General features: G+C 36.0%; 1 protein-coding gene across 15 annotated transcripts in view; it reads right to left on the bottom strand.

The window, feature by feature from the left end:
• Window positions 1–24,362, bottom strand: part of KTN1 (kinectin 1) — a 101,547-nt gene that overhangs the window by 30,141 nt on the left and 47,044 nt on the right. For 9 of the 15 annotated variants that reach the window (XM_044773630.2, XM_044773633.2, XM_044773634.2 and 6 more), the window contains 21 exons: window positions 23,923–24,063; window positions 21,012–21,118; window positions 20,085–20,217; window positions 18,377–18,464; window positions 15,632–15,798; window positions 15,138–15,206; window positions 13,662–13,699; window positions 12,926–13,016; window positions 12,481–12,549; window positions 11,907–11,944; window positions 11,407–11,488; window positions 10,527–10,595; window positions 4,970–5,004; window positions 4,459–4,549; window positions 3,727–3,795; window positions 3,076–3,113; window positions 2,286–2,376; window positions 2,069–2,137; window positions 915–952; window positions 220–310; window positions 73–141 (listed from right to left, as the gene is read on the bottom strand). In XM_044773630.2, coding sequence (XP_044629565.2) covers window positions 73–141; window positions 220–310; window positions 915–952; window positions 2,069–2,137; window positions 2,286–2,376; window positions 3,076–3,113; window positions 3,727–3,795; window positions 4,459–4,549; window positions 4,970–5,004; window positions 10,527–10,595; window positions 11,407–11,488; window positions 11,907–11,944; window positions 12,481–12,549; window positions 12,926–13,016; window positions 13,662–13,699; window positions 15,138–15,206; window positions 15,632–15,798; window positions 18,377–18,464; window positions 20,085–20,217; window positions 21,012–21,118; window positions 23,923–24,063 — 1,683 coding nt within the window. The remainder of the gene's footprint in view (window positions 1–72; window positions 142–219; window positions 311–914; window positions 953–2,068; window positions 2,138–2,285; window positions 2,377–3,075; window positions 3,114–3,726; window positions 3,796–4,458; window positions 4,550–4,969; window positions 5,005–10,526; window positions 10,596–11,406; window positions 11,489–11,906; window positions 11,945–12,480; window positions 12,550–12,925; window positions 13,017–13,661; window positions 13,700–15,137; window positions 15,207–15,631; window positions 15,799–18,376; window positions 18,465–20,084; window positions 20,218–21,011; window positions 21,119–23,922; window positions 24,064–24,362) is intronic. The other 6 variants (XM_044773632.2, XM_044773635.2, XM_070513669.1 and 3 more) reach the window with 1 other exon arrangement.

The following is a 24,362-nucleotide window of genomic DNA, read 5'->3' as shown; positions in this document are numbered from 1 at the left end:
ATTCTTTACTTTCTAGTAAAATAAAGATTTCCCTTTTTTTTATGTAATATGCTGATATCGTTTATACGATACCTCTTTCAAGTTATGTTGCGCTACCTCCTGAACATGAGCTTTTAAAGATTCATTTTCTTCTTGAAGATCCTGGGGGAAAAAAAAGGTATGAATTAAATTGACATTCAAGTATAAACAAGGTGTTTCCTTTTGTTTTTAACTTCTCACCTGTAACCATTTTCCCCTCTTGGCTAGGTCCTTCTCCTTCTCTTCTAAAAGAGTCTTCATGGCATGCATCTGTTCCTCCTTTCCTTTTAACCTAACAGTAAGTTAACAAGAACTATCAATGAAAATGTTACATGACTATTCAAAGCAAACTGAAAGCTGGACAAGTATTTTTAGGTGCTACTCACAGCCCAAACTGATTAAAACAAACTAAAATATAAATATTTCAAGTATAAAGGCACAAAGATTTTGGAAATATCAAATTGAGCAGTGTAGGGTGAGCAGAGAAAACAGTCCCCTCTGTCACTGAAGAACCAGGGGCCTCTGCCTCACACCACGCCACCGTGTTTACGTCAACCAGCAAATTCAGACAGCTTCGCACAACTGGTTTGGGTATGAAATACAGAGCCGGTTTCACAGTGGCTATCAAAATGGGCACAGAGCAACATCTCAGTTTAAGGTCATATCCAGATTACAAATCATGAAAAATAAAACTTCCACTCTATCCCCTTCCCATCAAAAACCTATAGGTTAAATCCTAATGAAAAACTTAAAACCTTAAGGCCTTTTGGTGACATAATTTGATATTCTCTAAAATATTACTTGAAATCACATAAAAAGCAGCTATGATTTTCATTATATTGTATTTAACTTGTGGAAAAGAGATATTAAAAGTAAACGAGAGAAATGGTACTTACAAGTTCTGAAGCTCTTGAACTTGAGAAGTGATGGATAACTGAAATACAAAGAAAAAAGCAGGAAAAAAAGCAATTCATAATCCTTTCAATTTACCTTATTAAGCTTTATGATAAACTTTAAAATGAGTACACTTCAAATTACGAAGATCCTAGCTGAATTATTCATGCCAAAATGAGATGTGTTTCGATTTAACCTTCACTCGACTCTAACGACAGTAACAAATTAAAAAGATAAGGGGAGGGGAGTGGCAAGGAATATAGTTATGAATAATAAGTCTAAATAATGCGATCCTTCTAAAACTGTGAAAATTCAAATATGAACTGTCCACATGCCTCCTACCATGTCACAGCTCTTCTCCTTTCCAGTCTTCAAGGCCAGCTGGTCTACACCGTCTGCCTTTAATCCCCTTTCCTCATCACATGCAGCCCAATAGTACCTTCTAGCCCCTCCTGTCTTCTCACAGTCCCTCTTCAGATCGTGGCTCAGATGCTAGTGCCTCGCGAGAAGACTTCCCTGAACTCTTAGTCTATATTAGAAGAGTCTGATCTTTTCATCATACCCTGTTTCACTCAACACATTATGTCCAATCACTAATATAGCCTTCCGACAAGTAGGAGGAACTCAATATGTATTGTCGAATGAATCTGTTGGATGAATGAGTCATCTCCTCCACACAATCTCACCATTTTTTCAATGAAGCCTTATCAGATTAAATTCCCCAAAACCCATCTATTTCCAGTAACCACATCTACCTCAGAAATCCCCCAATGAAATTTGTACTTTGTTCCACAGGCAAAGGCTCAGCAATACATATTCTATAACAAAACATTCTGATCCATGCAGTGTTAAAAAAAGAATAAAAAAGGTTAAAAAAAGATCTACCAAAGTGTTTTGTGTTTTAAGTCAGCAAACTAAAATAAAACATTAATACACTTTCTAGAAAAGAATTTTTAACAGTTAAAAGATATATTGATCAAAATATCAAGAACACTTTCTCAAATCAGGCAAAAAAATAAAAAGCACATAACCCAATATACTTACAGAACACTATTTAAAAGTTTTTTTCTGAGTAACAAGAAAAAAACCCAAACAGCTCATAAATACACATACATACACTAACAAATCTGTCATGCTATGGCTCTGGGATTTTTACCTGTTGAGCCTTTTCAAGCTGGATATTTCCTATTTCTTCTTTTAGAGCCTCTATTTCCTGTTTCAAATCCTTGACAATGACAAAACAGACAAGATTGGACAATGGAAACACAGAAATTGACATAAAATGCAATGTACAGACAAACACACAAAATTAAATGATATTCACTAAAGTCGGTAAACAAAAAAACAAAACACAGTTTTCTCTCTCCCAATACCTGAATAGTTTTCTCCTTATTAGCAACTTTGAGAAGTTCAGCTTCCAGAAGCTCTTCCACAGACTTGATCTTTCCATCTTTTTCATGGATCCTTAGACAAAGAAATACAGTATTAAACTTGAATAGAAATCATCAAGATCCACCAACTAAGGTATAAAGCACTGATCTATGAATAGGCTCACCAAATCAACTCTTCTCATTTTAGTAAAACAGCAACATTATCTTGCAGACACAATGGGGAAAAAAATACTTAAAGCTCTTCCTAAATGAGAATCAATCAGTAACTAGCAGATGGCTGAAGCCCATGCACATGAGAAGCAGCTAGTTAGTGCACAGGGAATCTAAGATGAGTACCCTGAAGAACACTGGGGGGAATCGAACTCCTCTCAACAACACTGGCTTCTAGGGCTCTGAGGGCTCTGGCAGAACTTACACACGACTATGGCATTAAACTGTGAGACACCTCGAGAAGAGGATACAGGCAAGGAACTGCTCTCTCTAGCCAACATAACCTGTTCTTCAATAGTTCCTATGCAGAAGCAGAAAATTAACTATTTGATGCCATAAGTTAAGAAAAATAAATGGAATCAATTAGAGAAATAGATTTTTTAACAATCACATTGCACTGGGAAAGCACAGCTAAGTTTCCTTATTCCATCAATGAAAAATTCTAGAGTGAAGGTTAAACTAAGATACATCAGCTATCTCGATTGCACAATAAAACAAGATTCATGAGCACTAAGAAAATGGACCAAGAGAGAAAGACCAGTTTAATAATGTCATCACTTACACTTTCTTAAGTTCTTCAACTAGAGATGCAAAAGAAACCTAGAAATAGAAAGGTATCCCACTTAGCAATGGGCTGAAAATATAAATGGGTCAGAAATACAAACTATGCTATCCTTAAATTTTCCACTACACCAAAATCCAAATGGAAAAAGTAAACGCAGGAATTAATTCTTCCTAGATTTTTTTAATGCCATAATTATGAAAATAAAAAGCTCTTTGAAAACAAGCAGCTTTAAAGCTACTTATGGTAAATGTAGGCCAAAACCAAAAAAAACAGATAAGTGTTAAAACTACTGAATTAATAACTCTAACCAGATAAAGAGAAAATACAACTAGGAAATTGCCTAATTTCAGGTAGCCTTTTACTTTTCAGTCTTACTTTATATTTTCACTTAAACCTGTTATCACTGTAGTTAAGCAATGACATCCTTTCTAGAGTACTCTACCCAGTGCCTGGCATACAGCCAGCATTCAGTAAATTGCAGCCTCCATTACTGATAATCAAGTCACTAATAATTCACAGATTAAAACCATAACTGACAAATTCCACGTTGGAGAAGGGAGAGAGAGACAAACAACAGACTTGCTATGTTTGAATGTAACAGGTTTGTCCATCATTTAGAAGAGTTGCAACATCTACTAAATACATTACCTGATCATTCTGCTTAGCCTTTAATTCTTGAACTTCTTTCGTCAGAGATGAATTTTCTGTTCTTATTGCCTTTTTCAAAGACACATAAGCACAACATACTTTCATATTCTGAAAAAATAACTAGCTTCAAAATATACTAGCTTCTCATTTTTCTTTAGCTGCTTCCTTTCCTCTCTGGAATATCCAGAAATCTCACTTGTTCCACATGTCCACAATTTTCTAACTTCTAGAGCTAGCCAAACGGATTTTTAATTCAATTATTCCCACAAGTATCTCTACGTATGTTTCCACAACATCAAAACCACATAGTACACCACTTCTCTCCCTAAGCTCATATACAGCTTCTAGCTTATTTCTTCCAGCAACCCTCTCCTAATCGAGCCGGTTAAGGCTAAGGATAACCCTAAGAGAGAAGTGCAGTCTCCCCTTTCCCTGGCTTCCAATACGATTCCATGTCTGCTAGTCATCGTTTGGGCATGGGTGGAGGTGAAGAAGCAGACAATACAAACCATAACAAGAGAATCTACTATATTAAGGCAGTGAATGCTACAATCAACTATGCATTTTTGTATTTCTAATCTTAAATATAATGAAAAACGTTATATAAATTTAAAAAATGTAGGTAACTAATATTAAGTCTAAAAGCTATGGGGAAAATTACACAAACTACAATGAAACCCCTTCTTGTTCACTGAATAATCACAAGGAAAATAAATTTACAAAATGCTTTACATTCAGTTCCTCCTCCTTGGTGGCCACCTGAATGAGTCCAGTTTCAAGTAATTCTTCCACAGTCTTCAACTTCTCATCTTTTTCCTGAATGCTGAAATTGTAAACGTAAAACATATGTATGAAGTAGTTTTCAAGGTAAATGATATCATTCCTAAATATTTTACATGGACCAACTCCTGTGTCCATTGTTCCTTATAAACTTTTCATCCTAGAAAGGTTTCTGAGGATCTCTGATCATGGTCTAAGGGGTACTTCCTTTTTACTAATAAGTAAAATGTGCTCAACTAATTCATGCTTACATGCTAGCCTAAACAAATAAATCACTGCCACACGACACCCACAAACCTACTGTAACCCCAAATCAAATCAATCAATAGCACAACACTTCTCTTCCATCATGAAGTACAAAGAGAATTTTAAGAATCTAGATTAACGTAGTTAATAACTCTGTTATCTCAGATTTGGTAGAAATGAGTCACTAAAATATAAAAAGAAAATTTTAAACTCTTACCATTTTTCCATTTGTTCCACAACATCTTTATTAGGCTAAAATAAAAATCACCAAAAAATAAAGTTTAATTTTACCAAGTGTGCGTGAGGTAAAACTAGTTTAGAAATAGAATTCTAAAAATTGTTTAGCTCTAATTAGATCTGAAATTTAGGAAGATGATCCATGTTTGAAGACTGCTAATAATTACAGAATTACTTAGTTCATAAAACATAAGACAGAAAAGAAGCAGCTACACAAAAGACACAGAAAAAGATGAAGTATAAAATGGGCTGGCAAAATGAATTAGAACCTTATGAATAATTTTTTAATTACCATAAAACACAATTTTAAGGATAAGAGAAGAATTTGCCTTACTTCCTTTACATTAATTCAATTCTTCAAATATAAAAAATCCAAGGCTCTGAGGCCTCACAGGCCAGGAAAAAGGCTTTGTTCTTTCTTTTTATAAATTCACTTTTTTTTTCACTTTTAAAACTAAGGTATAACATTTATATAGGCAAGTTCACAAATCTTGTGTACAAATCAACGGATTCTTAACATGTATATATTATGAAACCACCACCCAGATCAAAATATATGGAATGCTTTAAAACTGACTGTAAATTGCAACACATGAACACATTCCCCTTGCAAAACATTAAAATATCACATGTAAGCTGAGCCCTGTCTTTGATCGCTCCCTCCAACACCCCTCCGTATACACAAAAGACCCCAATGTCATTATTTATTGCATTCAAAAGTGGGGCCTCCTCTTCAGCATTCCCAGGCCTTCAGGCAGCTAAGCAGCCTGATAAAACGGGTGTTGGGTTTTTTTCTTTGAACATTCTCTTCCAACCGTCTTATACTTTACCTGCTCTTTCCTAATTTTCCTGGTTTCTCAGTTGTTTCCAATTTTACTACAACTATTTTTCACAAATACTATTAATTTTTCCATTTCCAAATCCAAGTCCTAAAATTCCACTTCTTACATATTTCTAAAGTTAATCCCCTTTTCTTCAATGCCTTAAGTTAGGTCCTCAACTCTACTCATCTCAAATACCACAATATCCTAATTATTCTCCCTACGCCTCTAGGCCGTAAGAATTATTTTGTGAGGGGTAGAGGAAAACCTTTCCAATGGGAAAAAATTTTCCTACCATCAGAAAGGAGATAAGAGCTGTCAAAAGTATACTAAATCAGGTTTATAAACTGTGAAAAATAAATCATGCAATAATTTATAAAGCTTTCATCAAGATGGTTTTTGTCCATCTCTATTTTTGCTGAATGCCATCTCACACAAAAACTTAATACAAAATTTATAACTATGTATGGTGATGGACTTATTGTGGTGTTCATTTCACAATATACACAAATGTCAAATCATTATGCTGTACATCTGAAACTAACATGTTATACGTCAACTGTATCTCAATAAAAAAAGACTACACTATTAAGTCCAAGTTAGCTGCATTTTAATCATTTAGTTGTATTCTATCTTTAGACCTACATACACCCCCCAACATAAGTTCAGACACCTCAATGGACACCAGAGTGATCTAAAATTCTAGACAAAATGCTTATTCATTCTTGCAATACCCTGAGTGGCTTACCCACATGCTAGATCAAGTTCATGGTCCTTAATACAGCATAGAAAGTCCTTCACGATTAGGCTCTGGGAAATCTTTCTCTACTCCTTATGTGTCATAATTTGCACTTCTGCAATATATCAAAATGCTCCGAATATGCCAATTTTGCCACACATTGCCATGACTTTTTTTTTTAAAGATTGGCACCTGAGCTAACATCTGAGGTCAATCTTTATTTTTCTTCTTCTTCTCGCCAAAGCCCCCGAGTTCTTAGTTGTATATTCTAGCTGCAGGTCCTTCTGGCTCTGCTATGTGGGATGCTGCCTCAGCATGGCCTGGTCCACGCTCAGGATGCAAACCGGCAAAACCCCAGGCCACCAAAGCAGAGCCCACGAACTCAACCACTTGGCCATAGGGCCGGCCCCTGCCATGACTTTCAGCACTGTATCCCCTCAACCTGGATTGCCCCTTAGCTGTTTGGCAAATTTACGGCCATGTTTCAAAATCAGGTTTAGCTGAACCCCTCTTTCTGCGGCACCTCTTGACCTTCGCTCTCCTGATAGAATTCATTATCTCTTCCTCTAAACCTGTACATGCAGTTCAAGAATTTTATTCATCACCCTGCTCTGTTATGCATCCCTCTCCACACTGAGCCATATTCTTGAGGGCAGGAACCAAGTCTTTTTCATCTCTGTAGCCTCAGCATGTAGCACAGTATCTAGCATATACTCAATTAGTAAATATTTAATGAACTCAGTTTACTTTAACAAGATCACAGTTTACAAATACTCTTGGTCAACTGCTCATCAAATATGAAATTGCACAAAACTGACCCAGCTTAGTATCTATCCAACATTTTTACTTTATATATTATTGGTCTAATCCAATCCAATTTTTTTCTCCCTAGATGATTTTCAAAACCACATATTATACAATAATGAATGCTTCTGCAATAAAATGCAACCAGGCAACAGGGCAAATAGAAAAAACTTCCTACTCCTATAGTTTTTACTTAATAATCTTGATCATTGAATTTTAAAAATCTATTAGAATAAGAAGTCATGCTGCTCCTTTGCTAAAAAAGTCAAGAAGTTCAAAAAAACAAGATATCTCAGAACTCTTCCCCCAAGGAAATTTTATTTTATTCTGAATAAATGAGATCTTAGTATCTGACTTATTTACATCATCTATCCCCAGGCCTATCTCCAAATGGAGGCTGCCCTCCTTTAATTTATAAAAAGGTTATCCTTACCTGGTATCTGTTGCCTTTTTGCTTTCTACACCTGAAGAAACAACAACTTGGCACCATTACTGGTTTCTGCTTCAATAAGCTCAATCTTTTCCTCCAGGATAAAAATCCATGGGGCAAAAGGACTGAATTTTTTTTACATAACTAAACTGTTTCTCTCTCAACTGTCATTTGGAATTCTGACTGCTGGGTAGGAAGAGGTTAAAAAAAGGTGGAAATGAAAGAAGTTAAAATTATACTAATCTTTATGTCTTCTTTCACTAGCAATAAAAATGACCAGAGAAAAAGCAAAAGAGATGGTTCTCTGGTCTGTCAAGATGAGAAAGGTAAGTCACAACTACAATCAAAAACATAACATCACAGTCATGTTTTCTACTACCAAAAAAAAAAAGAGCTTTTAGAACAACAAGAAAAATTCTAAGAATTACCAAAGAGCAAATCTTAAATTAGCACCAAATGAATTTCTCCTCTTATCAAATAATTCTTTTAAATAAATCACAAAAATCTGGCTATGAAATTTTGTTCTGTGGACAGTTCTTCATTAAACTAGTCTTCATAAGAAAAACCCATCTCATGCTAAAAATTATCTTAACAGAATACCTAAAAGTACACAGAAACCTTATAGTAGTTAGAAGGCTGACTCAAAAGGCAAGAATTACAGGATTTTTTTTTAGTATGATCTCCCATGCCAAAGATAGGGAATTTTATATGAGATATTAGAACGGCAATTCTTAGGGCATCATGTTATCTTTAAGGAAAATAAAAATTTAAGGTTAGTGATTTTACTTTTGTGTAATGATGGAGAATACCATTTTTAGTACAGAACAAAAGTTACAAGATTTTTAAAGACTCAGGTTTTCTGTTTAAACCTAGATAAGAGTTACCAGCACCTTTAATACTGGAATTCTAGAACAGTTTCTGGTCATTTGTTTTACCTCCCATGAAGTTAATTTTAGAAAGTTTAGAACTTTATATACTGAAACAGGTATTCCAGAATCTCTGATAACCAACTCACAAAAACTACATTCTGCTTTTCTGCTTAAGAATTAATACAACCAAAAAACATTGATCATATTTTATCTAATTCAAGTCATCAATGTTGCATCTCACAATTGGTATTTTATGTAACATTAAAAATTAAAAATGCTGCCAACTAAACTGTAACCAGAGACTCTAAGATACATCCAGACTTTAGAGATGATAAATTGAGGGGGAGAAAAAAAATCTTACAATTGATAAACTGTCATATCTCTTATAAGCTATACCACAACAAAGAGAAATAAGAATGAGATTTAAGAACAAGACTTAAATAACCATTTTAGGATTACAGTGGCATAAAGTCACATCTCTGTACTAAATATCACCCGTTCAGCATTTTCTCCTCTATTACCTTTAGTTAGCTAGGGTAAGGCATATAAAAAGTAATAAAGAGGGGCCAGCCCAGCAGCGTGGTGGTGAAGTTTGTACGCTCAACTTCAGCAGCCCAGGGTTTGTGGGTTTGGGTCCCAGGCACAGACCTACACACTATTCATCAAGCCATGCTGTGGCAGCATCCTACATACAAACACTGGAGGAAGACTAGCACAGATATTAGCTCAAGGACAATCTTCCTCAAGCAAAAAGAGGAAGACTGGCAATAGACATTAGCTCAGGACCAATCTTCCTCACCAAAAAAAGTAATAAAGATTACGCAAAGCACTTAATATCGTAAGTGGATTATTTCTCAACAACTGAACATATGTTAACAAAATACTTCCAAGGTATTTGGCACATCTACTTACACCAATTCAGTACCTGCATAAATGTTAATTTTAAAATAAAAAAGAAAGCATGCATCTGCTAAAGGAAGTGGTATCATTTGCAGTAACTTACATTTCAGCTTCTAATAAAAACTACATTCCAAAAATTTAAGTTTTAGCGAAACATGCAAAGCTTCTATTCTAATATGTCATCTAATATCAAGAGTTCTAGAATATTTTTAAAAACTGGAATTTGAAGAGTTGTGCAGGAGAGGAGTATGAAGGCAACTCTTAGGATTAGCCATGGAATGGACATCACCTGGGGCTCTCATCTATGGAGCCATGCTTATTCAGGCTGCTATAGTTTTGACGGCTTGCTATAAATATAGAAAAAAGACTGATGGCAGCAGCGGGTGGAGATGAAATGGAAAAAGTACAAATTCTAAGGGAAAAGAATTAAGGTTTAAGATGCTATATGCAAAGCACAAGGCTAAGCATTATACATAAACTTCCCCATGTAAGCCTGACAAACTGATGATGTAAATAAAATCTCAGTGTGAAAGCTTGGAATGAGAGATCTCAGAAAGGGTAAGTAATGTGATCAACATCACTCTGCTTTTAAGTGCTGGTAGTAGGTTTCAAACCCATATTCTTTTTAAGAAACCACGCTGCCTACAGAAAAAAAGTCAGGCTCCAAAAGTCTAACGAATTTTATCCTGAGGGCCAAATATATCAAAAAGACCTAAATCTTTTTATATATCCTATTACACTTTTTTTTGGAACGTACTTAATAAACAAGTTAACATTAGATTCCTCTCAGGGAAGAAAAATTCTGTTTTCCTTAATTTAGATACTTGATAAGCACAAGAGGAATAGAAAGGCAATTAAAAGACATATCTACACTTAAGCAAAACTTCTCAAAATGAGTTCATTACTATCTAAAGAAGAACCAGATCTTGTTATATATTGGATATTTCTACCTTGTAATTCATAGAAAGCCTTACCTGTTCAGAAACAAGAGTCTGCAGCTTCTGAACTTCTAATTGTAATGCTTTGTTTTGGTCATTTAGAATCTGGAAGAAAGAATCTCAATTTACTGTTTTATTAAGAAAAGGCAACAAGCAATCATTTGAATGGTTTTTGAAAAAAGCAAACCCATATCATTGCTTTAAGTACTCATAAAGTGACAGCTGGATTATATATTGACATAAGAAGACAAATCTCACGTGGCTCCATTTTTCACAGTTTCAATGAACAGATTTCCGGAGTAGAGGAATACAGTAGTAGTATAAAGTATGTGTACAATGATCTTAAAAACCAGTTTCTACTCAGTCCCCTAATTCAGTCATGGGGTTTATCCCAAAACAGTGTTAACACTGTGTTTAGAACTGTTTCAGGTGTATTTCAAAGAGTTGAGCAGTTTGTGCCAACGGATTCTGGGAAACCCTGCTTTCCTAAGTGAGTACTTACAGGCTTCCTACTAAATAAAAGCAAAAAAGAAAAACAAATGCAAATCTTACTGCACACAGAGGTGCACAGTGGCCATCAGAATGCTTTACAATACTCAAGCTGGTTGGCTATGACCAGAAACTAGCAGTGCATTAACAATGGGGCAGAGAAAACCACCTCAAAGTACCCACTGAAAACTGTAGAGACAAGGTTGGGGCAAAGCAAATTTCAAAAGTCTACTAAAAGAACAGATATGTTAAGATAATTTAGGTAAAAAGTCTATGATAAAATTCATTGTTTGTATAAGCCCTCAAATAAACTATAAAAACACTATTTCAGAGTGATTGCATAAAAAAGTAGTATTTCTAGATTCACTTCAACTAAAAACTACACAAGGCTGTTCAGATAGCTGAGTTGACAAACTTAATCACACACCTTAAATTCTTCCATTTTGTTTGAAATTTCACATTGCAGCTGCTCTTCAAGCAATCTTATTTTATCTTCCTTAATATGAACACTATGAAGAAAAAAACAATTAAAATACTTCATATATTCAGAAAGTTTACACTAATTATGTGCACAACCATCAGCTGTTTTTTTTTTTTAGATTGGCACCTGAGCTAACAACTCTTGCCAATCTTTTTTTTCCTTTTTCTCTCCAAAGCCCCCCACTGCGTAGCTGTATATTTTAGTTGTGGGTCCTTCTAGTTGTGGCATGTGGGACGTCGCCTCAGCATGGCCTGACGAGTGATGCCATGTCTGCGCCCAGGATCCAAACCAGCGAAACCCTGGGCTGCCAAAGCAGAGCGCGGGAAGTTAACCACTTGGCCACCGGGCCAGCCTCACAACTCTCAGTTTTAAGCAGCAATATTTTCTGCGATTATACTTGAACATAAGTGTATGAACGGCTCAGAGTACAGCAATACTTTAATCACCTTTTCTGCATCTTCTCCAGTTCATGTGCAGTAGCAGCCTGTGATTGGAATGAGATGAGAATTTCATCATTTCTCAGGAAGCACTCAAAACTACTCTTTCACTTATTTTTACATATTAAAAAGCTACATTTTCATATATACGAAGTGAACAAAGTTAAAGCAATATCATACATTTCTGTAATACTTGTCGCTGTCCAATATTTTATACAGATCACTGATCAACTTTTATCCTAATAAAAGATCTTTATTGGTTAAATGGCAGAAAGCTAAAACAAATCAGTACATTAAGAGTGTTTAAACTGATTTCTCTGATATCTCAAAAGTGATCAATTCAGTGGATCAAACATTGATTTCCACATGAAAAGAGTAATATCTAGGTGGGTTGTAAGAGTTGTGATCAAACAGAAGAGGCCTTCAGCAACACACCATTCAGCCACGCACAAGTAACCATTATATTTACTGTCTACACGAGGAAAATTAGGGCTTGCAATGCCAATGAAAATAAGTGCAGACAAACTGAAATTCTGAGGTAAATGCCCAGATCTACCTGATAAAAAAGTAAATAAAGATCTACCTGTTCATTTGCCAAGGCCTGTAATTTCTGCACTTCAGCTTTTAATAAGAAATTCATATTCTGCATATCCTAGAACAAGAAGGAAAAACAGTGTTAGAAATATCTAATATAGTTGACTTTGAAGTTTGTAAAGCAACTCTTCTATCTTGAAAAGGTCTCAAAGTGAACATCTCAAATTATAATTTCTTAAATCAGGATGAGAAACCATCAATTCCTGTTATTGAGCATATTTCCCAAATTATCGTGAACTACATCACGTGAGAAAAGTATTTTAAACTTCTCCTCTTAGAGGGCTAAGAGGATTTTGTAGTTTAGAAAAGAGACAGACACTTTTCAAATGAACTCTAGAGCGCTGTCCATTCTTCAGAGACCCTCACGCTGACTACAAGGTCAAGGTAATTTGATGCCTGTAAAATACTGCAGCTGTTTATAAAAATTACTGTACCTTAAGTTCCTCCTCTTTACTTGTTAAATGATCATGTTCATTTGCTAAAGAATCTTCAGTCTGTTTTATCTGCTTATCCTTTTCTGCAATCCTTTAACAAAAAATACAAGCCTTGAATATGATCATTTTTACATAAGTAATTTCTCACATAACTGTACCTTCCATTTCTATAACCCCTTTCAGTTTAGCTACAACTGTCATATGCATTACTACAACTCCTTAAAATATATAACCCTATTTTAAAACTTGAAGTCAAATAAGTTAAGTAATTTGTTTAAGCTGACAAGCCTGGCAATGTCTAAATCAGATTTCAGGTCTTCTGAACAAGTGATCCATGTCTATGCAAATTATACAGGACACAAAAAAAACAGAACTTTGTTTTGGGCATACCACGATATAGCTACATACAGAGTAGCCACAACTACTTATTAGACACAAAAACTAACTTCCTTCCAGTAATCTCAAATCACAATGGCCTCTTCCACATAACTGCTGAAGTCCAAATGAAAAAAAGTTTCCCTCTTTTTATGATGAAGACATAAAAGCACAGAATGTGTAATGTTTAGGAACTCAACTCCCTGAGGGGGGAAAAAAGAGCCAAAGTTGCTCCAAATCTAGTTAAGAGTATTCTCTGAATAAGTTAGAATATAAAGTTAATCATAAGTATTCAATCTAATAGGTCTCAGGTTAGTGGTGACTAAGCAATTATAAGAGAAGTGTAGAAAGGCAGGCTTACACTTTATGTAATTCTTCTGCTAGAACTGAAGCAGAGGTCTAAGAAAGAAAAACAGTGTCAACATAAAAGCATTTAAGAGAAAGTTTAAAAGTTGTACAATAATCATCACAACAGAGCTTTAAAAATTAAAGGAAATTAATGTATATAAAGTTGTTAAGGCAGTATATCTGGCTCATGATGCGTGTTCAATAAATGGTAGCTATTATTCTGAAAGCAAATTTGATCACCAACAGCCAACATTAGGGAATTACATATCACAAGACATTTCAAATAAAACAAGGCAAGAGGCCTGGAAACCATATAGCTGACAAGCAAATACACAGGAATAACGGCCACAAAGGCGATTGTCATCCCAGTGCTTCCTTTCCTCAATAACAACTTCCAATAATGGAAGGGTACAGCTCGTGATGAAGATAATTCAGTTGTTTGGTAACAGCTCCTTTTTAAAAGGTACTTACAGCATTCTTTAAGTACTTAATTCCTGCTAAATTTCCTAGAGCTACTTCTCAGCTAATAACTGAAGACCTCAATCCAATTTGAGTTGATAGTTTACATATACACATACGTACACACACACCCTTTCCTACATGAAATCATTCTTTCCCAATTACTTTTAGACTATAGTTCTACAAAGAAAGCAATTTTGAAAAAAAATGTTTGCAATCTCAAAGTTTGGGGAGTTTGAACTTGCCTGAACCTTGAGAATAAGTTTTTCATGTTAAAACTACTTTTTACACAGAAAAGTGACTTCCAGGCTGATACTTTTTCTACAAGCAATTTTTAGAATTTTAAAGTTGAAGAATTGAAATTCACGGTACGCATATTATGGAAATAAGTTGGAAGTTTCTTCTCTTTTTTCTTAATGTTACATTATTCATATTCTAAAGGCTATCTATTTATATCTATATCGATCTATCTATCTATCTTAATAGCAGGTCTTAACAACACCACATGCAAAACTTTGAAGTTTTCGTCATTCACTAGATGGAAGTATAAATTTTAAAATGGTCCTTCTGCATATATAATCTGAGAGCTATGGTTAACATACTGCTATCACCAGAGGGTATATAAAAGTTCCCCTTATTGCTGGTCAATATTTCACCAGAGGGTATATAAAAGTTCCCCTTATTGCTGGTCAATATTTAGTGAACACCTTTAATACATAAACCACTATTCTTGACACCACTTGGCCAATTCCTCTTGCTTTGTGATAGGATGGCGGCTATTTCTTCCTCCTATGGTAAAAACTCTCTAACTCACCTCCCTATTAGTTGTATTTGGATTTCTTTCTTAAGTGTTCTCCCACAGCACTGCGCATAATTTTCAGAGTGCTTTGTGCTCAAGATCATCACTACTGATTCACTGACTAGTCTCCCAACTACTAACCCAGTGCTTGGCACTCAACAGGCACTCAGATGATTTTTCACATGGCTAGGAAGCTATTAGTAATGATAAGCAATAAGAAAGCACCATTACCTGGGCTGCTATCTGTGAATGGAATTGTTGAATTTGAGCTTTTAAAGCTTCGTTCTGCTCCAAAATATCCTTTGATAAACAGCAACCAAAAAGAAGAGGTGGGGCGGAAAGTGTACTATTAACAAATATAGCAATGTATTTGATCAAAATGAGTTACAGGTACATCTGTTTATTTTTAAAAAGGCATTCTTAGATTCCAAAAGGCATACTTTTAACCAACAGTGATTAGGCATTGTATTCCAAGAGTTAATTCATAAGACAGAATTATGAGCCACGCTGTGCTGTTCCTAACCTAATACAGAAAGCACGAGACTGTGGGTGAGGACACCTTCCAACACATGTCCAAACACACCATACTGTGGTGCTGCTGGAAGATTAAGATCATCATTCATCACCAAGCCAGAACCAGGATAAGGAGGTCTATCCTTCCTCTTCTACAGACACATCCAACCACTGCCCGTCTTGATTTTTTAAAAAGAAGGAAAATTAGATACCTGAACTTGAATTTGCAGGGCCTCTTCTTTGTTCACCCTTTTTTGCTCCGATTCCATTAACTGCATTAGTCTTTGCTCCAACTGTTGTTTTGATACCAAGGTATCTGTAAGCTTACTATGCAGACTCTGTACTTCATTTTCTTTGGCCACAAATTTACTCTGCAGATCTGTAATAAAACAATGCACTTTAACAAGAACGCTCCCTTTGCCTAGTTACTGCTACTCACCTCTAGTGGAGGCATTACCTCCTCCAGAAAACCCTCCTTGACCCTCTCCTCTGCTTCCTGTCCTGCATGTGGCCCCCCTGAGCAGCTCATGCTTACCTTTAGCACAGCAGCAGACACACTGTATTCATCTGTCTCCTCTCCCAGAAAGTGTGCTTTCTGAGATCAGAGATTGCCTTTGCTCTATATCCAGAGCTGTGCCCAAGACTTGGCACACAGTACATACTCAAACGTGTTACATGAATGGTACATGGATATTTAAAACTGTTGTAGCATTTCTTGAAAGCGTTCTTTATTTCCTCAAAGATACTTTTAGTAAGTTATTTAGTGAATTTCTTATAAATTCCCTGTACACTCCTACCTAGAAAACAGAAAGATGCCGAAAGCTGAAAATGTCCTGGTGTAAGAGAAAGTAAAACTTTTCTGTCTGCTTCTCTTCTTAGCAATGACCCAAAAACAACAGAAAATGAGAACAAACATAAACCATCTTTGATAAAATCAGAAAACAAATGTAACTCCAAATCACGAGAAATTAAGATAAAATGAACGGAGAGATGATCACTAACTTGGCAGAGTCGAGCACGGGGAAATTGTTCCAGAAACCTAGAAAGGCTCAAGAAATGGAAATACCAGGTATCATGAGAGCTGCCTCCTGGCCCCATAACATAAACAAGTCCAAAACAGGGAAAGGGGAAGACCACCATCACCAAGCATAGAAAGGCAAATAGAGAGAAAAAGAGAAAATATGCATGTATGTGTATCATTTTAAGAAAAGCAAGATGTTCCTTCTGTAACAAGACACTAATAACAGAATGGAACACAACTCAAAAAAGAACTCCTGAAAATTAAACATACAATGGTAATATCCACAATTAGAACTCAGAAGAGTATAATATTTTTTACCAGTAACAATAAAAGTTAAAACACTGAATTAATGCCTTCAAAATTCTGTTGGAAAAATTATTCCCAACCTAGAACTCTACATCTAGTCAAACTATCAATCAAGCATGAAGGTAGAAAGAATAAAAACATTTTCAGATACACAAAGGCTCAACAAATGTACTTCAAAGCACACTCTTATGAAGCTATTAAAAGATATGCTATAAATGAAGGAGGAAAGCAAGAAAGATGGCAGTGACACAGGATTCAGCAAACAGGGTAAAGAGACTAAAGAAAATCTCAGGAAGACAGCTATGGAGCCAAACTAGAAAGAAACAAGTACTGGAGCAGGGAGACTGCAGACTTCAGAGGGCCATCCCCGGAAAAATGGACAGACTCTCCAGCATCTACCATGTCGAGAGGCTAGGGGAAGGAAGGAAGGTTAAGGGGAGTTTAAACATTGGTGAAATTTTAAACAATAAACTAAAGATTAAGCAAGTTGAAAACATAAAGCAATAATTAGATCCAGGAAATTAAAGAAGATTTTTCAAGAAAAGAATTGTAGTTTTAATATCTATCTTAGCTCAGCAGTGAGCTACCCAGTCATGACAATGTAAACAACAAACACTGATACAGTCAAAGAGCATGCATAACCATGTCGGGAGAAGGAGGGGACAGTGGGAGGAATGGTGTGGCAGTGTTAAGCCCTCATTTCCTGTAAGAGAGAGATAACAAGAGGCCCATCAGGAGACAGCAGTCTAAGTATAAAAAATACGCTTATTTAGAAATATTATGAAAACACTAAAAGCAAAAGTGTTCTGGTCAGAGTGAGCTTTTACTTTTTATAGTTATACACTTTATAGATAATTATATATAGTTTTTAGTGACAATTCTTTTGGCAAAATTCACGTGTGCTTTATGGATGAAAGACAAAATATTAACTTTAAAAATAAGCTAATGTACCTTAACTTTATATATAAAGCAAAAGGTTTTCAAATATCTTGGGTTCATTTAGATATTGAAGCAAAGGGAAATACCTAGAGGGGGGAAAAGAAATCAGAGGAAACCAAAGGTCTAAAGAGCCAACACTGTATGCTCCTTCTTAGCATGGGGAACTCCATTTTGCTCGCTCACCGCCTCTTCCCAAGGAGAAAGAGAGTAGCGGAGACGTTAATAATACACACAAATCTCCCAGATGGATTCATCACACTAAGAGTAAGCAGTGCAAGCTAGTACTAAGTAACAGTGTTAAGCAAATGACTTGGAATGGTAATGCTCTTGCTGTTTTTCTCTTCACAATATAGGAAAGGAGTCTTTCCTTAGAAACAAAAAATAAAATGAAGAGTTGCTCAAGGAACCAAAGGGAATAACTGCAGAAAGAAAACACACATAACCTGGTTCCCATTAGCCTATCAAGGACAATAATTTCATCCACAACTTAAGGCTTCAGACAAAACTAGGAGAAAGCTTATTTTTAAAACCCTAAAAAAGGTTAAAGAAATAAAGATACTCTGAAAGTGTAAAAGCTATTTTTATTGAGCTGTAACCAAAATGCCAAATTATGCTTTCTTCACATATGGAGGGGGGGAAATCTTACCCAGAATTAAATGCTAAGTTTACGTGAATACCTCCCTCCTCTTACCTTGCTGTGCTGCCTCATGCTCCGCTGTTCTCTTCCTGATATAGCTCTGAACTTCTTCCCACCTTCTCTCAGCTTCTTGTAGTTGAACCTGGAGAAAGAATACGTCAGCAAAAACACAAGATTTCAAGTAAAAAAAAAGGAAAATAGCAGCATCCTCCACCTTTACTGTTGTGTCATAAAACAGCTTATTCCAACAACTACTTTCCTATGCTTTAATAAGATAGGTAGATACGACCGGCCTGAGAATATGCAGATACTATCAGCGACAGCCATTCTACCCTCCAATATACAGGATTTACCAAATTATTTCAGAAACTCAATATTTGTGCTGGTGGATCAATGTAGCTACTACTATGTATATATCTAATCCACTTAGCTATGATCTATTTTCCATTAATCTGCCTTCAGCTGATAGGTTTTCAAAAGACAGGGTGGTATCTTTATTGCTAAATCTCAGTAAGTACCTAAAATTCATACTTTGAGGTACAGCACACCACTTCAATTATGACTATAATCTTCACTGTCATTTATCTACTTATCCATACTCATAGAGAACAAATTCTTTTTTTTTTTTGGAGGAAGATTAGCCCTGAACTAACTGCTGCCAATCCTCCACTTTTCGCTGAGGAAGACTGGCCCTGAGCTAACATCCATGCCCATCTTCCTCCACTTTATATGTGGGACGCCTACCACAGCATGGTGTGCCAAGCAGTGCCATGTCCGAACCTGTGAACCCCGGGCCGCCAAAGCAGAAAGTGCACACTTAACCGCTGCACCTCCGGGCTGGCCCCAAGAACAAAATTCTATATTTATAAATGCCAGCCATAAACACACCAGCAAGACAAACAGTAAATAAAAGAAAGGACAATTATATCAATCTCCCATGGGGATCCATGAAAACTTCAAGAAAACAAAAATCATACTATTTTCCAGATTCAATTACTCTTAAAGCCCTTTTAACCCCTACTGTTCTGAAACTGGAATCAAGGTATGGTTGTTATCAATGACCTAGGCAGGAATCTAATACATTTAACTTATACCAACTGAACTACACGTTCAACAAATCCTCTCCCCAGTAAAAGGAGGAAGAGACAATTCTACTCAACATTCTACCCAATGTGCATCTGCTATAAAGTATAAGAGAAATGAATCTATCCTCTCTCAATTAGCCTGAGCAACCTCATGCATCTCTTCTCAGTATGAGCATCTCATGGTACCCAGTACCAATTTGGTGCCTAAAGAAACAATGTGTGATTTGTGTACACCATGGTTCAAGTGAAAGCAACTGGACCATCCCTTGGTCTCGTGCTCAAGCCAAGGAAAATCATCTATTCCTATACTGGAATAAAAATAGGCTCTACCGAACTTACTGAGAAATCCAAGTCACGGATGGTAAGCGATGCTGAAGGTAATTTTAACTACATGATTTTTGCCTTACACATCTAGACCGGAATCTCCATATATAAGCTGAAATTCTGTTTATACATGCCAATCAGCTAATTTCATTTTTCATATCTTCAAACAGTCTTTAACTTCAAACTCAAGCCAATATTCGATTCTTTCATTAGTGCGCAAACTTCTATACAGGCAGAGCACTTAGGCCACAGGTCCCATTAAGCCTCAAACTACATTTCTCAAACTTATATCTCCATTTAGGTCATTGAATATCTACATTATTTATGAAATGATAAAGGTTGGAATACGTCACCTTTAATTGAGTAACTGCTTGCTCAGCATTCTTTTTCTGGACTTCCTCCTGCTGTAGCTTTCCTGTTTTCTCAGTCAGCTCATTCACCAACCTGGCATAATCCTGGCGCAGTTTATTTAATTCAGCAGACTGCCTGAAAACAGCAACTGGGTTAGGAACCTTCCATTATCACAAACACATATACAGAAGAGATAAACAAAACATTTTATATTAATTTTGCTGAGTTAGTAATTCCACTTACAGCCAACTGAAAAGGAATGCTGTTATAGAGACTACATACTAATAATGAACTTTGGTTGAGTATAATCTCTGTATCATTCTGATAATTATACAAATTCTAAAATCACTTGAAAATAATCAAGAAAAATGGATGACCACACTCATGGGCATGAATCAACATTGTCATTCCCAAATTGGTATCTGAAATTTTATTCAAATCGACCAGTCAGTATTTATTCTAGTAATCATGCTACTAGTCTTCTCTGGGGCACCGTTTCTCAAAGCACGGCCCAGAGCCAACCACATCACCATCATAAGAAATGTGTCTTAATATGCAGCTTCCTGGGCCCCACTTCAGAGCCCCCACTTCAGGGGGTAGGACTCAAGAATATGCTTTTTCAACTAACATGCCAGATGCTCTTCAGAATAATACTATAAAAGGGAATAAATGGCTTAAAATTTGTAAATTCAGTCTCATAAACGTACAGACTATTCCAGTGGTAGCACTAGCATTCATCATACAGTTTAGCGGAAGAAGTTCTGCACACAGCAAGAGAACTGTTTTTGAAAATTATTCATTTTAAAAAATTTAAAAAACAAGTCTAATCAATTACTATCAAATACCATATTGATGATTCATGAAAATACTCTGCCATTTAATGAAAATACTCTGCCATTCAATTAGAAATAAACCATTTGGAAACATACTTGCTTTCCAGTTGATTTGTCGTGTTGCTGACAGCATCTCTCAGTATGCCATTTTCCTGCTTCAAGTGAGCTATCTCTGCCTCCATCTGCTCACGAACTTGCTGGAACTAAAATTATTTTACACACACACATAAGATTTAGAAAACAATGACTGCCAAAGCTAACTTTTAAAAGAAACTTTATTATGATAAGAATGTAAAAAGCATCAATAGAATGAAGTTTCTACTATCCTTTTCAAAAAAACAATTTAAAGGATAAATTACATTTTGATAGTGATGAACACGAAGTAAATACAAGCTGCCACAGCATTCAAGAATGCAAGATGCTAGCTGCCATCATATGCGAAATACAAGAGAAATAGAGAGATGATGTTTTAGAACTAAAAGATGATTTAGAACTTCTTTCCTAACCAAGGGACTTACATAGAATTAAGCGTGTCTTGATCCTAGAATATGTCAATTTTACGTTAGCAATATTTTTAATGAAAGATTTTAGAAGTCAAAAATTTAAAAACTGAAAATATGTTCAATACATATATATTAAGTTACAAACTGAGCCACAACCAAATACATGGCAAATTCGTTATACAAAAATGTACTTGCTAAATATTCTGGCCTCTAATTTTTTCTTTCAAAATTACAGAATCAAAAGATAAAGAACCCTGAATCTTATATTCCTATAAGGACTATGTCTTATTTTAGTATGTGAAATAATCTTAATTTTTAGTAAGCCTATTCAATTAAGAGAAATTAAAGTATTATGTTTCTATTTTTCAGAGCACTTACTGTATGAAATCTATATCCTGTCTCTATAAACAATCAAATTAAAAAAATGATGAATCACTCCAACACCTTTCACCCTCAATAAAAGATGTTGCTACAAGGACTTGACTAATTTTCAAATTAATAGTAAGTAGGAAATCAAGAAGAAAAGACCTCTTGAGGCTAGTAGAATCAGTTCTTCAATAACCTGATTAATGGGAAAGAACATTTCAAACAGCTGGGGGTTGGGAGGATGGAGGATTGGACTAAATGAAAGCACAGAAGCTCGAGGGTAAGAAACTGAAAATAGATTCATTCATTTCTTTTTTGCTATTAGAGGCATTTCTGTGGAAAACATTGAGACTTTGACAGTGGTGAAGAATAATTTACAATTTTTCAGCAGACTAGCAAGGTGATGAAAGTAACATTTCACACTCAAAAATATGGTACTAATCACACGTTAGAATGGAAATGAAAGACAAATGAAGAAGGTGCTATAATTATGCTACTATGAAATACCAAACTAAGATGATGTCTAAGAATTGAACTCAAGAGTATTTAGAATTAAAGTATCTTTAAGATTTCAAAACAAATTGTAGACTGGGCAAGACAAAGACAGGTCAAAGGAGTCAAGCGTAAGGGTAATAATGCCTCGAAATATTAGAAGATGAAAACAACCTGATCAAAAGCAAGAGTTCGATTTTAGATGTATGTTAAATTTGAGGTGATGACAAGAGCTTCCAAACTGAAGCATCACCCAGCAACAGAAATAATTTCAAAACGTCACTGGTCTAGAAAGTTCAATTAGGGGGAATATTATAAGCCCTCTTGACAAGCAGACCCAAACCAGGCTCTTCAATAGCCTGTTTATCTCAAAAAAAAAGAAAGAAAGAAAGAAAATAACAACAAAATCACTGGTCCAGACCTAGCTGGAATCATGAAAATGGATGATACGTGTAAAAGACGGACAGTAAGAACTGAACTTTCTAAAATGTTCAAAGAAGACAGGTGAAAGTAAAAACAATAGACAGAAGGTCACTTAGGCCAAAACCTTAGGAGTTAGCCTTCATTATCAGTTCTCTCTTCCTTTCTCCTCCACTCTATTACCAAGAGACAATCTCTCAACTCATCCCCTCATTGTCACTATCTGATCTCAGGCCCTCCTTCTCTGACTTGGATTCCTGCAAAAGCCTTCCAACTATCCTTTGTTCCACTCTCCAAATGGCTGCCAGAGTAAATACTAACACAATCACCCTGCTGGGTTGCTCAAATTCCTTCTCTGGCTCCCCAGTCTTCAGGTACACAAGGCCCTTTAAGACAGGGCCTCTGTTTACTTCTCCGGCTCTTTTCTTCATTCCAGCCCTGACTGCCAAATATCACAACTCTTACTGTATTTCTTACAAAGTGTTATCACTAGACAACCTGGATCATAAACATGAGTGAACTCATTAAAAAGCTCAATCCTGGGGGGCTGGCCCCGTGGCCGAGTGGTTAAGTTCGCGCACTCCGCTTCAGGCGGCCCAGTGTTTCGTCGGTTCGAATCCTGGGCGCGGACATGGCACTGCTCATCAGACCACGCTGAGGCAGCGTCCCACATGCCACAACTAGAGGAACCCACAACGAAGAATACACATCTATGTACCGGGGGGCTTTGGGGAGAAAAAGGAAAAAAATAAAATCTTTAGAAAAAAAAAAAAAAAAAAAAAAAAGCTCAATCCTGGGCCCCAAAACAGACCCAGTGAACCATCATTTCTAGAGATGGGACTAAGGAATCACACCAAATAATAACTCTCATACTCAGTGCCCCTTCCTTCTCTCATTCACCTGACAAAGCCTAATTGTTTCAAAAGATTCAACACAGTCCACATTATCATTTCTAACAAGTCTTCCCTATCAACCCTTCTCCTCTCCACCTCCCATCTCCATGGTTCCAAAGCACCCAACATTCACCTCTATGGTAATGGAGTATTTACTGGTCAGCTTCCAGCCTCCCCACCTACACAAGTTGCTTACTTTAGGACAGGGAGCCAATTTAACTAGTCATTGTACCATGGCCCAGCAGAGGGCCTTGCACATGTTAGGCACTTAAAAGCCTGCTAACTTAAATGAATGCAAACATTTCACTTTGTTTTTAATGAGTGAAAAGATACCTTCATCTGCATCTGTTGAGTCTCTTGATAACTGACATGCATTTTGTTCTGAAACACATTATGTTCCTTTTCTAATGATCCGATCCGATCTTTCATCCTTGCTATAACCACGTTGCTCCTTTCTTTCTCTGTCATCATTTCCTAGAAGAGTAAGCCAGAAAAGAAATTAGGAAAAACTTATTTTCAAAAAGTACCATAAGACTATAATAATATAAACAGACTTTTAACACCAGCAAAAATAACGTCAGTAAACTAATCATAATTCTGAAATAAGTATTTGCTTAAAAAGTAAGATCAAAGTTTTAGGGAAAAAACACTGTTTCTTCTGCATCTTACCCGCTCTTTACACCTTCATAAACACTTTGCTATTCTGTTTACTCGTACTGCAAATGCACTTCCTGGTCTAAAAGTTAAAGAGTTGAACCTGGAATAAATTCTAC

This window comes from Equus asinus, chromosome 7 (genome assembly GCF_041296235.1).
Source record: "Equus asinus isolate D_3611 breed Donkey chromosome 7, EquAss-T2T_v2, whole genome shotgun sequence".
Classification (NCBI taxonomy): Eukaryota; Metazoa; Chordata; class Mammalia; order Perissodactyla; family Equidae; genus Equus; species Equus asinus.
Note: the sequence above shows the minus strand (reverse complement) of the source record. Positions and strands in the feature narration are given on the sequence as shown.